Source organism: Carassius carassius, chromosome 19 (genome assembly GCF_963082965.1).
Source record: "Carassius carassius chromosome 19, fCarCar2.1, whole genome shotgun sequence".
Lineage (NCBI taxonomy): Eukaryota > Metazoa > Chordata > Actinopteri > Cypriniformes > Cyprinidae > Carassius > Carassius carassius.
Genome location: NC_081773.1, coordinates 19,495,026 through 19,509,655, shown reverse-complemented (window position 1 = coordinate 19,509,655; position 14,630 = coordinate 19,495,026). Strand labels below are relative to the sequence as shown.

At 38.5% G+C, this 14,630-nt stretch overlaps 1 protein-coding gene across 3 annotated transcripts in view; it reads left to right on the top strand.

Moving 5' to 3' along the window:
- The window catches only part of LOC132095310 (fibroblast growth factor 14), a 138,408-nt gene that overhangs the window by 66,044 nt on the left and 57,734 nt on the right, over nucleotides 1-14,630 (top strand). Inside the window, exon 1 of one of the 3 annotated variants that reach the window (XM_059500161.1) lies at nucleotides 832-2,030. The exons of the other annotated variants lie outside the window; for them this stretch is intronic. Coding sequence (XP_059356144.1) covers nucleotides 1,838-2,030 — 193 coding nt within the window. The 5' untranslated portion in view covers nucleotides 832-1,837. Of the gene's footprint in view, nucleotides 1-831; nucleotides 2,031-14,630 lie in introns of those variants that run through there. 3 annotated transcript variants of the gene reach the window in all.

Sequence of the window (14,630 nt, the reverse complement as noted above, 5' to 3'; positions counted from 1 at the left end):
CTATTTGGGTGGAAGGGGTTTGAAAACATCAGGGGGATGAAAGACTGAATATTTAATATCAGCGACAAACAGCAGATGGCCCTCTTGAGTTTTTCTTTTCTTTTTTTTTTAATTCCTCCTCTGTGATTGTGTTTCTCTGCTGATATTAATCTAAATGAGAAAATGCTCTGTGTTATTGGGGCATGATATTAAATTGGCACCCCAGCCCTTATCGCAACACTTATTACCATATGATTAAAGAAACAGGCGACAGATAGGCTAAATGTGGGCCTATGGCAAAAAATCAGGCACTTATGCATCCATACAATGGGTTACATAGGTGGGTTTGTCTAACACACTGGTGGTCTCAATAGCACCTCAGCGGTGTGATGCAGTTCTGCTTTATTTTGCACTCGTGGGGCGTGTCGGTGGAGTTTTGTGAAATTAATTTCTTAGTTTCGCATAAAAGCGTATCATAAAGACTGTTAATAGCTACACACAAAATACGTAGTCTCAATTCTGTTATTAGGATTCAGAATGTTTATAAATATTGGCATCTAAATATATTCATGAATTTAAAAAAAAAAATAATAATCTGGCGCCTGCCAACCAGCTTCTGCAAATTAGACAAATTCTATTAGATAAATCATATTTTGAAATATCTAAATGTTGTCATCGGCAAGTTTGAATCTATTTAGCACAGAAAATACAAATATTTATGGACATAAGGGTGGGTTTTTCTCGTCGTTTAAACGATGGAAAAGGAGGAGTTTGTCGTTTAGACTTGTTGATGATCTGTGAGGCTGAGGCGGGAAGCTCGTGGTCGTTAAGACTTGTTGATGCCGTTGATCTATGAGGCTGAGGCGGGAAGCGCGTGCGTTCACTCGCTCCAAACGGCCGGAGACGCTAAATGAGCTCGAGCTGGAGGATGAAGAGGAGCATTTCTTGAATACGTTTTCTTTCCTGGCTAACGTTAGCACTTATGCTGCACATTTGTGTACTCCTGCTTCGGGGAAAGACTTTTTTTATTTGAGTTTATCTATTTGTTCGTTCCTGTGACACTGGGTAGACGTCATTCTCACCGGAGCCGCTTACATTTCTCCTTCAGAAGACATGCTGCTTTAGAAAAGGAAAAAAACGCACATCGTTATTGATAAACTACGCGACCTAGAACATGAGACTGAATGGGCAGTGATCGTCTGAGTAGATTCCTTCTCAACAATAAACACCTTCGTTCAAACTTAACTCACCGTCGTTACGCCGTCGGTTATTCTCAAGATGAATGGACGTTTGAACGGAACCGGCGTGGAGATCTGCTAAACTTGCTTAATATGTAAGTCATATGAATATGTGTAGTCGCAGGGCTCCACCTGGGAGACGAAGGTGGTCGCGTTTCTCCGCTTGACAGCTCAGAACGAAAAACGCTTTTTTTGCTCAGACTCCGGGAGTGGATGTCGCTGGCCAGGGTGCTGAATTTCACCAGGACCGGGTAAGAGATAAACGAAGGAAAGTGACGGATCAGAGAGACTCAGGCGTGTCGTGAATATATTTTCACATTCTGTATGTTGGAGGAGCCGGGCAACTCATGTGATAAAAATTTTTTATCTTCGAAATGAAAATCAGACAACATGTGAAATACGGACAGTTGAGTAACACTTCGCCTTTGTATTCATTATGCTAATTCAGTGTCTTATTTCGCCCTTCGTGATGTGTGGATATCTTTGATCATCATCCGTGCATTTCAGAGGGCAGAGCACAGAAACAGTAGCAAAAATGGGACAATAATTGAGACAGATCGGGCGGTTTGTTGTTGTCTGTGCTTTGTGTGTAAGGAGTTCAACAGCCCTGTTTTTGAGACATGGCAGCGGCGATTGCCAGCGGTTTGATCCGCCAGAAGAGACAGGCACGGGAGCAGCATATAGACCGACCATCCACCAACAGAAGGAGAAAAAGCCCCAATAAGAATAAAGGGCTTTGCAACGGGAATCTGGTCGACATCTTCTCCAAAGTGCGAATCTTCGGCCTCAGGAAACGCAGACTACGACGACAAGGTGTGGGAAGTTCCATACATAAGAAGTCTATGCTATGTTTAATGTCTTGAGATAATATACGCCCACATTTCATGTTCACATTCAGCTCTGACAAACAAGGAACTCACGGCATGGAACTGCTGTTTATCTTGACGACAATAGCCGATAGGTTTTGCATAGACTTGTGTTTTGTCTTGACAGATTTTTTGACAGTCTTGGTGTTCTTTTTTTTATTTTTATTTATTTATTTTTTTTACGCAAATTGTTAAATGTGTAGTAAGACCAGTCAGTAATGAGACCACGTATTCATCTTAAATCTATGTACGTCATAATTTCAAAATAATTCTCAAAACAATTCTCCTCCGTTTTGAAGGCCACACATATCAGAGCTGGATATTGTTTTGATTCAAACTAAATATAGGCTATATGCACTGTTTGAAATATTCAGAGATTTGGCAGCCTCTCTATATTTGTTATACCCTTGGGAGGTGTTGATGTTGAATTATTGGCACATTTCATGAATGCAAGTAAAGCAGCAGGTGCCCAACATGTTGCAGGGGGAAAAAAACCAACATGCTATCACATAATCAGTAAACAATATCCAATGACAGCTTATCTTAATAGAAATGCCAAATATTCAGATTAGGTAAGATTAAAATAAAAACAGTCTTTCTGTCACCACAACAGTAATGGAGACCTGTTCAGATGAAAAATGAAATTATGATGTGACTTAAGATTTATTGTTCTAAATGTAAATATTTATAGTACAGCAATAATGCATTTTTCTTTCATATATCACATTTAAATAGCAATTTAAAATTTTATAGTATGCAAGGTGGTAAGATGACAAACAATCAATCTCTTATTTTTCAGGAGACAAACAGTCTTATAAATTGATAGTCACCTCAGGGTAATCATACGGTATAGTTAAAATGTTAATGGGTAATCACGAATGTTAAACAAATTTTTAGAATCAGAAAATATGTGTGTTGTGTGTTCATTTTTGGCCTGCAACCAGAAATTATTATAAATAAACAAACAAACCAAAATCAAACAAACAAACAAACAAACATTCTGATAAAACTTAAATAGAGGTGGCGATTTGGAATACCGTATATCATAGTACCTGTCAGATATGTCCAGAGGGGAATCTTGCACAAATAAGTAGTGAGTAAAAGATGTAGCTGTTGCCAGGAGAAACTGAGAGTGATGAATTAGCCCTGCAACGTCTTGGCTAACGTGCACCTGTGACGGCCATCTTATTACGGATGGCGAACAGCTCATGGCCTTCCCTCACGCTCCTATGGTTAACTTTTTCGGAAAGTGGCTTCTTATAAGGCTTGAAAGTCAAGCTTACCCACATCGTCACTATGTACGGTTACACATGGTGAATAAAAAAACATTAAGTTATCATTAAGCATTTGCTGTTTAAGATGTCTACTAGTGCTTACAGCTGGTTGAACGGCCTCTTTTGGGTCCTGTTGCCTGTTGTGTTGTTGCCAGAGTTACTTTTGACGGAGCACCCCCTGGGATTTACCTCATTAATTTCCAATTGCAGCTAGATTTACAAAATCTTCAGTGAGCATTTTCACAGCCTTGAGGGCTCACCAGGGGCTCTGTGAAGCTGAGCGTTAGCCTAACCACCATCATAGGTTCTTTCACATGTGTGTGCTCAGGAGAAATAATAGTTAGCTTAGTGGTGGTAATTTTGTAGTGGTCACAGGAAGGACACTTTGAGCATAGCCTTCGAGCATAGCCTCCCATCACGCGAGGCTGTGAGATGCTACATTTGTCTCCATTTTAACTCTGACTTTTAGGTCGTGACATGCAGACAATAGGAATATTCCCCTGAGTATGGAAATGCATTTACATTATTCATTTAGCTGACACTTTTATCCAAAGCGAGTTACAATTGCTATATATGTCAGAGGTCACACGCCTCTGGAGCAACTAGGGGTTAAGTGTCTTGCTCAGGGACACATTGGTGTCTCACAGTGGATTCAAACCCGGGTCTCTCACACCAAAGACGTGTGTCTTATCCACAGCGCCAACACCACCCCATCATTATAAAAGCATGTACAGATCATGAACTGAGACATTTGCCTTGTGGCAGGGTAGTAAAAGAAATAAGAGAAGACAGTAGTTAAAAAAAAAAAAACTTGCTCAAACATATTTTCAGTGTCCTTTAGGTTTGTCAGATATCGGCAAAATGTGCAATGATGATGATAATAATGGTGCTAGTGTAGACCTCAAGCCTGTGTTTTATAATTTGCCCAGCACACCATCCAAAAACATTAAAGAAGGAACAGTCCTTATATACTGTTTCATATTGATTTATTTGACTTTCCAGACTCTCAAGCAGAATGCTATTATTGACAAGGCATTGGCGTGACCAGATTGTTACAGAGATAAGTGTCATGATTCATTGATTCAAGATTATCATGCTGATTATTAGAGAGTTCTGTAAATGTGTAAATGACACCAGTGGTAGACTCAAGTGAACACACTTTACTTTTTTTTTGTCATGATTGTGTCTTCAGAGTCAGATTTTAGGGATCATTCTTGGCTAAATGGGCAAAATTTAAATGAAGGATGCATAGTAACAGCAGATGATCATATACAGTATGTTTGTGTCAGGGAACATTAATGTATTAATATTTTCAAGCAAACATTTTTCTACACAAGGTTTGCTTTGGTTTATAAGGTATCATTTCAATTTAAGATGTCAAAATGGACACAGACGGTTAACTTTAAATGCCCAATCAGTGCTGTCGCTGTGATCAAAGTCTTAGCTAAAATGTACAGTCGTGGCCAAAAGTTTTGAGAATTACATAAATATTGGAAATTGGAAAAGTTGCTGCTTAAGTTTTTATAATAGCAATTTGCATATACTCCGGAATGTTATGAAGAGTGATCAGATGAATTGCATAGTCCTTCTTTGCCATGAAAATTTACTTAATCCCAAAAAAACCTTTCCACTGCATTTCATTGCTGTCATTAAAGGACCTGCTGAGATCATTTCAGTAATCATCTTGTTAACTCAGGTGAGAATGTTGATGAGCACAAGGCTGGAGATCATTATGTCAGGCTGATTGGGTTAGAATGGCAGACTTGACATGTTAAAAGGAGGGTGATGCTTGAAATCATTGTTCTTCCATTGTTAACCATGGTGACCTGCAAAGAAACGTGTGCAGCCATCATTGCATTGCATAAAAATGGCTTCACAGGCAAGGATATTGTGGCTACTAAGATTGCACCTAAATCAACAATTTATAGGATCATCAAGAACTTCAAGGAAAGAGGTTCAATTCTTGTAAAGAAGGCTTCAGGGCGTCCAAGAAAGTCCAGCAAGAGCCAGGATCATCTCCTAAAGAGGATTCAGCTGCGGGATCGGAGTGCCACCAGTGCAGAGCTTGCTCAGGAATGGCAGCAGGCAGGTGTGAGCGCATCTGCACGCACAGTGAGGCGAAGACTTTTGGAAGATGGCCTGGTGTCAAGAAGGGCAGCAAAGAAGCCACTTCTCTCCAAAAAAAACATCAGGGACAGATTTATCTTCTGCAGAAAGTATAGTGAATGGACTGCCGAGGACTGGGGCAAAGTCATATTCTCCGATGAAGCCCCTTTCCGATTGTTTGGGGCATCTGGAAAAAGGCTTGTCCGGAGAAGAAAAGGTGAGCGCTACCATCAGTCCTGTGTCATGCCAACAGTAAAGCATCCTGACACCATTCATGTGTGGGGTTGCTTCTCATCCATGGGAGTGGGCTCACTCACAATTCTGCCCAAAAACACAGCCATGAATAAAGAATGGTACCAAAACACCCTCCAACAGCAACTTCTTCCAACAATCCAACAACAGTTTGGTGAAGAACAATGCATTTTCCAGCACAATGGAGCACCGTGCCATAAGGCAAAAGTGATAACTAAGGTCTCGGGGACCAGAATGTTGAAATTTTGGGTCCATGGCCTGGAAACTCCCCAGATCTTAATCCCATTGAGATCTTGTGGTCAATCCTCAAGAGGGGAGTGGACAAACAAAAACCCACTAATTCTGACAAACTCCAAGAACTGATTATCTACCTAAATACGTGTATCACTTCAGACTCCTTTGTCAATGTCATATCGTTATAGTGCTTAGCGTTTAAACCATTTGTGTGGGTACATTAAGTATTTTTAACTGATCAGCACCACGCTTGTGAGATTAGTTCTCACCGTTCGTAGAGAGAGATTTGTTTGGTTGCGTGGCTTGGTCCATTGATCTGCGCTGATGACAGGTCAGCACAGTGCGAGATCTATAACATTGTGCTTTTTCATCCCACGTTCTGTGCATTTGGCTTACCATATGTACGGCTAAACACCGGTTCTCTCTCTTCCAATTATGTTGCTTTTACCGGCTGTTTATTGTTGTAGATATGCAATGCAGAGAGATGTATACATGACACCCTCTTCTGGAGATGGGGCGGGAATATGCAGATCATTTGCATTTAAAGGGATGCACTCCAAAACAGCTCTTTTTTTAGACACACCCCAAAAATGATATTTTCCAGTTGTTATAGTACATTATCTGTTGGTTATTCTGGGCTGAAACTTCACAGACACATTCTGGGGACACTCAAGAACAACATTACATCTTGTAAAAAGAGGTCCTGAAAAAGAAGGGCCAACACTGCAAATACTGACTCTTTGCATAAATGTCATGTAATTCTCAATAAAATCCTTTGAAACGTATGAAGTGCTTGTAATTATATTTCAGTACATCACAGAAACAACTGAAACAAAGATCTAAAAGCAGTTTAGCAGCAAACTTTTTGAAAACTAATATTTATGTAATTCTCAAAACTTTTGGCCATGACTGTACATTATACAGTCTGACAGTTGTTGATGTACAGTCTGTTTCAACTTTTACCCAAGATCTCTCCTGGGTGCTTTTGTACAATCTGGCAAACAACAGTTGTAAAACTTCCAAAGACTTTAGGCTGGGATATTGGTATCTCAGAATAAAGCTCCCTATATGTAAGATATTGAAAATGACGACAGCTGGCATATTTATTCAAGCTAATTTAGATGCTGGACCCATATGCCATTTTGAGCCTTCCATGTCTGAATGGCACAATTCTAATAAAAGGGGGAGGTTGAGTTATTTGTTAATGTCCATGACCTCAGAAAGAAAATCTGAAAAACATTTCCAGACATAAAAAGGTCTCCATCAAGCCGGTGAAAACCAGTGCATCTTTCATTTATTTAAAATCTCTTTGTTCAAAACAGAGAGGTTATCTGTTTGATGCATCTCAGAGTGCTGCCACGTAGCACTTTTTATCCTTTTTACTCCACATGACATTTTATGTCCCTTGGCCATGAAAAAATAAACATTGTTGAGAAGTGATTGCTTACTAAAATGCGCTGCTGCAAACTCAATTTATAAATTTAGTAGGTGAACGGTTCTTATATATCAAAAAGTATTACTCTAACCTTGTATTCAAGTTTCGCTAAAAGCATGTAGATTTTAGATTGTTTTGCAGTATTTATTGTCATTTTGTAATTCTGCATTTATCCACTGTGAAGGTTCAGTGCTCTGATGTTTATTATCAGGATAAGTGATAAATATGACAGAGATTCTTCTCTGCAAGACCACCAGTGGAGACTAGCTTTTAATCTCTCTTTATGCTAAGTCTCATTAAAAAGTCTGATGAATCTTACATACACTCAATTAGTTCTGACTGAAAGTGCATAGTGCCTCCTTTAGTTTAAAGTGTAAGGTGGTGCTTGTTCTTGACTGTGTAAATTACTGAGCTTGATGTCACTTCACCTATAATGTCTAAAGTAATTTTCAGTTTTGCACGTTTGACTTCAGTCACATTCCACCACATAGTAATATATATATATATATATATATATATATATATATATATATATATATATATATATATATATATATATATATATGAAGTGATATTCATTGTTATTTACAGAGGTGAGAGGTATAGTGTGTGTGTGTGTGTGTGTGTGTGCATGCATATATTTATACTTATGTCTAGTATATGTACTGTGTATATATATATATATATATATATATATATATATATATATATATATATATACATACACACACAAACACACATACACACACACACACACACACACACACACACACACACACACACACACACACTCAATCATACACCTTATATAGTATATATAAGATAATATATATATATATATATATATATATATATATATATATATATATATATATAATATAAGCTTTCTCATAAAATATGATTTTCTTAAAACTTGTAGTTCCAATATATAATGTAGCCTAATAGCAGCCCTTTCTCAGTCTTTCCTGTGACTATGAACATTGTGAGTGTGCTTACAAAAGCTGGCAAATCCCTTCTCCTGTTCCTGAAAGTCTATAGTGGGTCAATCACATTTGGTTAAGTCTGCAGCTGGTGCTGTGTGCAGTAAGATGCGCCAACCTCCAATGTCTGTTTGGTAATAATGGCTACCTCAACCTGTCTGTCTCCTTCTGTCTCTCTCCACCACATAAATGAAGCCATACACCTGCAGCTAACTTTTTAACAGGTTGAATGTTATGAACCAGCATCATATTTAAAAAAAAATATTAGAATTTTGAGATGTCACAATCACAGTGCTTGATTCTTTACACTCAGTGTGGCAAAGCTGTTGGTAAAGTTAATATGATATAAGATTATGAAAGTGATGTGACATACAGCCAAGTATGGTGACCCATACTCAGATTTCATGCTCTGCATTTAACCTATTCAAAGGGCACACACACAGCAGTGAACAAACACACACACACACAATGAACACACACCTAGAGCAGTGGGCAGCCATTTATGCTGCGGCACCCGGGGAGCAGTTGGGGGTTCAGTGCCTTGCTCAAGGGCACCTAAGTCATGATATTGCCAGCCCGAGACTCAAACCCACAACCTTAGGATTAGAAGTCATACTCTCTAACCACTAGGCAGTGTTGTGCATGAACGCGTTCAATGAACGACGTTCACTGAACGCGTTCATATTTTCGCCGAACGCTGAACTGAACGAATCACTTTTCATACAATGAACGTGAACTAGAGCGGCGCTCACTCTGGCAGGAATGAACAGCATGCGCAGTTCACATTCACGCTCATTTGAAAAGTCAGGCATTACCAGGGCTTAATTTGAGACGGAACATGTTCCGTCGCCTCCGACATTGGATCCGGCACCTCCTGTGTCACTAAAATTAATTGCCTTAATGAAAAAAAAAATTACTGTTCGTGTAGTGTTCAATGTTTGTGACACATGACTTGCGAGCTTGTTGTACTAGTTGAGATTGCTGTTAGCCTCGATCGTTTCACGCAGGGGAAAAATGTCAAAAAGACAGGAAAGTTTGCTTAACTTTTTCAAATACGCTGGACAGTCAGATCCCAAACAAGCAAAAATCGTTTCCGCTGATCAAAAAGGAGACCATGGTGGACACAGTAGCCTAGTATCGATATTTCGTTATTTCGACCTAATAAGGGGACATTCTAATCTGCATTAAGCCACATTAAGCGTTCTTATAATGGTTTTCTATGGGAGGAAAATGCTTAACCGTTCATATTATGGGCTCATCTGATTTTTTGTACATAGCATAGCCTATTTGTTAGGATTTTAGTATCATAATGATTAGGCTAAGAAATGCACGCACAATTATCCGTGAACTTGATTTGAACAAATGCCTTTCAACTTGTGTGTGCAAAATTCAGAATTAAATTAATGTGCAGAAATTTGTACAAATAGAGAGTAGGCTATGTAGGCATACTATACTGTTGTAGCCATTAAAAAAAGCGCGTTTCATATTTGTTAAAATATTATAATGTTATTTTTTTTTTCCATTTATGTTGATTTATGAAAAGTGAACAGCACGACCGAGTAAGATAGCAATATGCCAAACGGGCAATATGAGACATATGAGCGGGTCAGACATGATTTTGACCGTTGAAGTTGAAGTTGTTATAGAAAGCCTTTCTTTAAAGTGAATTTCGTTTTGTATAAATTTAACAAATGAACGTGAACTAGTTCATTTTTAGATATGTGAACTTAGTTCATTTTAAAAAAAAAAGAACTATGAACATGAACTAGTTCATTATCATCTGTGTGAACTGAACTTTGAGCTAGTTCTTTTTAAGTATGAACTGGCACAACACTGCCACTAGGCCACATGGAGTATAAGGGATAATCCCTCAAAAAAATGAAAACTCACTGTCATGTCGTTTTAAATCTGAATGAATTACTTTCTTCTGTTGATCACAAAAAAAAAAGAAAATTTTGAAAGTTTCAAAACTCATCCTGAACCATTTTTACTGCAATTGTACTTAAAATTGGATTGTTTGTCGAAGAGACATGTACTATTACTTTTCCATGATTTGTTCCTGGTAGACAATAAAACAGTTGAAAAAAGTCCAATAATAGACATTAAAGGGCACCTATTATGCAATATCCACTTTTATATGGTGTTTGGACATAATTGTGTGTTGGCAGTGTGTAAACACAACCACTCTACAATGATAAAAAATCCACCCACTCCTAATTTTTTAATCCCCTTTAAACCAAGTCAGTCTCACTCGGCCAGGGGTCTGCAACCTTCAATGTCAAAAGAGCCATTTTGTCCCATATCCCACTGAATAAAATTCACGTAGAGCCACAACATAATTGATCCCCAAATAAAGATAACACGGCATATAGCTAAAGTGTTATATTCAGTTATGTTACAGGGCATGGGGAGTAGCAATAATTTCAGAAGTGAGAGGGACAGAAATATGTAGTAGTAGTACTTGTATAATATTTTTGATATATATTTTAATAATGACAAATTTACTTTTAAAGTTTTTTGCACAGAATAAGGCGAATAAGGCAGAAAATATATTTTATAGCTTCTGTACTGTAATTAATGCTATGTCAATCACCACTGTATCATTTATACAAAAGACTTAAAAAATAGGGTTGGGCCGATAGATGATGCCATCGTTCATCACCGATGACTGAAAGACATCACAATGTTAAGCTGACATTGTGACCCCCCCATCCTATTTCCCCCGCAATCCACCGCATTCCAATACCGTGTTTAGAAAGAAAATTACGTGTATACGGAACCCCTCAAGGGAAATATGAGATTGGAGGAAAATACACATTTTAATAATGTCTCTCGCAGTTATATCATTGGGTAATTATATTGTATATAAGTTGCGGGCTTAACTGCTTTTTAATGCACAATACATTTTAGTTTCACTTTCACTTTTCCAGATTCGCGATTGCACTTATACATGGAGCAGCAGTACTTACTACACATTTTACAAGATTAGATGTTTGTCAGAGGTACTGAGGATCTGCAAATCCTCAGTCAGGATTTGCAAATCGGCAAATCGTCATCCTCAGTCAGGTCAGTAAATAGGTTTATGCTTTTTATTCAGCTTAGCTATAGCCATAGTGGGATGCCTTTGTCCATAGGGATTTCCTGGCATCAAAAGTTACTTCTATCATATGAATCCATTTTGGGCTTTCTGTACGAGAGTGCACTCTGACTTCAAGTAGGAATGCACAAGAGTGTGTTCAGCACTCGGAGATGTTCACATCGTTTTGGATGAGAATAACGTATCCAAAATGAAGTTACTATATTGTCTCTTTTAATTTAAATCTAGATTTATTCGCATTGGCCCTTGAAAACCTCTATGTGATAACATTTGCCAGAGAAAAAGTGCATGGGAAAGAGTTTAGGTTTGATTAAAAGTCAGGGGGACGCCTCCCCCACATATTGTACACCCATGCTACAGGGAGCCACCCCAGAGGGATGAAAGAGCAGCAAGTGGCTTGGGAGCCACTGGTTGCCAACCCCTGCTCTAGGCCTGCCATTTTGATTCTCATGCAGTGTGATATCACATTGTATGTGGCTGGGCCACAGGGGTTGATTGACAGCCCTGCTTTGCGATAGTTTCCACCCTCAGTGGTTGTATGTTTTCCTCATTTTTTCCGCGCTTGAGCAGCTGTAATATCAACATTATCTCACAAGCAAACCCGATGCTCCATGTTTGGATGTAAGACTGAACATAGTCTTCATTTTCTCCCAACATCTGAGCTGCTGAGGACGCTGTGGATTACTTTAATTTTTCAAGGTAATGCGCCTCAAAATCTACCTAAATACGTGTATCACTTCAGACTCCTTTGTCAATGTCATATCGTTATAGTGCTTAGCGTTTAAACCATTTGTGTGCGTACATTAAGTATTTTTAACTGATCAGCACCACGCTTGTGAGATTAGTTCTCACCGTTCGTAGAGAGAGATCTGTTTGGTTGCGTGGCTTGGTCCATTGATCTGCGCTGATGACAGGTCAGCGCAGTGCGAGATCTATAACATTGTGCTTTTTCATCCCACGTTCTGTGCATTTGGCTTACCATATGTACGGCTAAACACCGGTTCTCTCTCTCTCAATTATGTTGCTTTTTTTAGACACCCCAAAAATGATATTTTCCAGTACATTATCTGTTGGTTATTCTTGGCTGAAACTTCACAGACACATTCTGGGGACACTCAAGAACAACATTACATCTTGTAAAAAGGAGCATAACAGGTGCTTTTTTTAAAAGAGGGAACTAAGCCATATCTAGAGAACAGAATATCATAGACACTAGAAGGTTGGCTCTTTTGTCTTGGTCCAGCAGCCAACCATATAACTCTAGCAAAGCCCTAGCACCACTCAAAACATCCAATCTGTTATGTAGCAACATGTAAAAAACACAGAGCATCCTAGCAACATATATAAACACCTTGGGAACCACTCAGGACACCTTAGCAACTGCAAAGCAACATGCTAAAAAAGAGTCAAACACTTTTACACCCTGGCATGTTATGTTGGTAAGTTTTGCATGGGCAAGCACCACTTACATTTTCTTCTGAAAATGAACAAATCTAATTTTCTGTACATCCTCTAAATATTGCATGTAAACATTTGGGGATGCATATGGAACTTTAACTCATGGCCATCTCTTTGATTGTTTTTTTTTTGTGTGTTTAGTTTTTTTCTGCAAGTAAATGCTTGGGAGCTCTTTGCTGTCTTTAAGCGTCTCAGGATGCTGTTTCAGCAGTATCACTGTGTAGGTGGAGGCTAATATCATAAAGCACCACTGTGATTAGCATTCTTTTTCCCTTTAAACTCGCCCTCTCCTTTCTTCTTTTGTTCTATTCTTTCACCCTCCCATTCATTTTCCCTCTCTACCTTTGATGTGCCAGGTTCTTCAGCTACATCCTGGCATATCACAGGCAAATCCAGGGCAGCAGGCCAATGGTAAACAGCAGCATTGTACCTACATCAATATGACAAGGCAGTTATTTGTTTACCAGCCTGGAGTTAAGCACAGCAAGGCTGGTTAAGTGTATCACAGGAGACCCTTATAGCCAAATGAGGCTACAGGCATTTTATGCTGTAAGAAATCCTGCTGTTTTTCCTTCCTGTCTCTTGAAATTGGTGTCACTCGCATCTATTTATGTGATTAGCCCCAAGCAGTGTTTGCTAAAGCACAATCCAGCCTCTCCAGAGTTAAACAACCAACAGAAGTATGTTTTGTTGTTGTTGTTGTTGTTTCACACTATTGTTTTACAATTTGCACAGAGTACATTTACAGTCTTAAAGAGGTATTTCCCCCCAAAATGAATATTCTTTCAACATTTACTCTCCCTCATGTCGTTCCAAACTTTCATGACTTTCTTTCCTTGTGAAACACAAATTTAGCTAATGTCTGCACATTCAAACTTAGTACATTGTGATTTATTTGAAGACACAATTATTGATGTCAAACCTGGAACAACTCCCTGTCTAATGCTTCAGAAGACTTGGAATGAGATAATTCGGTGTGAATGCTTGGTGCTGCACTGAATGCTCTTTCACCAGATGTCTACTGTATTTAGTTGAGTTCCAACATTGCACACTGCTGTTGTGTGTCTTTTTGAATTACCACCGTCTAGTATGCGCACATCTGATGTTCCATTAGCGATACAGTACTCCTGACCAAACACATCACAGTAAAAGACAGTGTTTTGATAGAACATTCTCTCTGATGAAAAACTGTTTCTCTTACTGTTCTAAGCAAGAAGTCAAAAGGAACACTGAAGTTGACACCTTTTTCTTTTATCTTCATTTTTACCACAGTATGTACAACATTGTAAAATCCAGTTAAATTCTGTCCAAAAACAGACCTGTGACAATTTTTGCACACAAAATTTGTAATCATCAAACTATCCTCTTCTGTTTAACAATCAGATTACAGTGCTACTCAAACTGTTCATGTGAAGAATGAGATCACTTGCCTGGCTACCTCACTGATTCTTCTGTTAAGCTCCCTGTTGATATGAACTTTAATTATTTTTGTATCTTCTAATGTTCTGCTTTACAGTTATGTCCATCCCATTAAAGTAAAAGTATGCTTTATATAGTTAAAAAAATATTTGTTTTTGTATGGAATTTGACACCACATAGTTAAGATACATCTTTATCAAATCTGGCTAGAGAGTGCTTTGGAGTCACAGTGTTCTTCAAAATATCTTCTTTTGTGTTCTGTAGAAGTAAGAAATGCATACAAGGTTGGAAT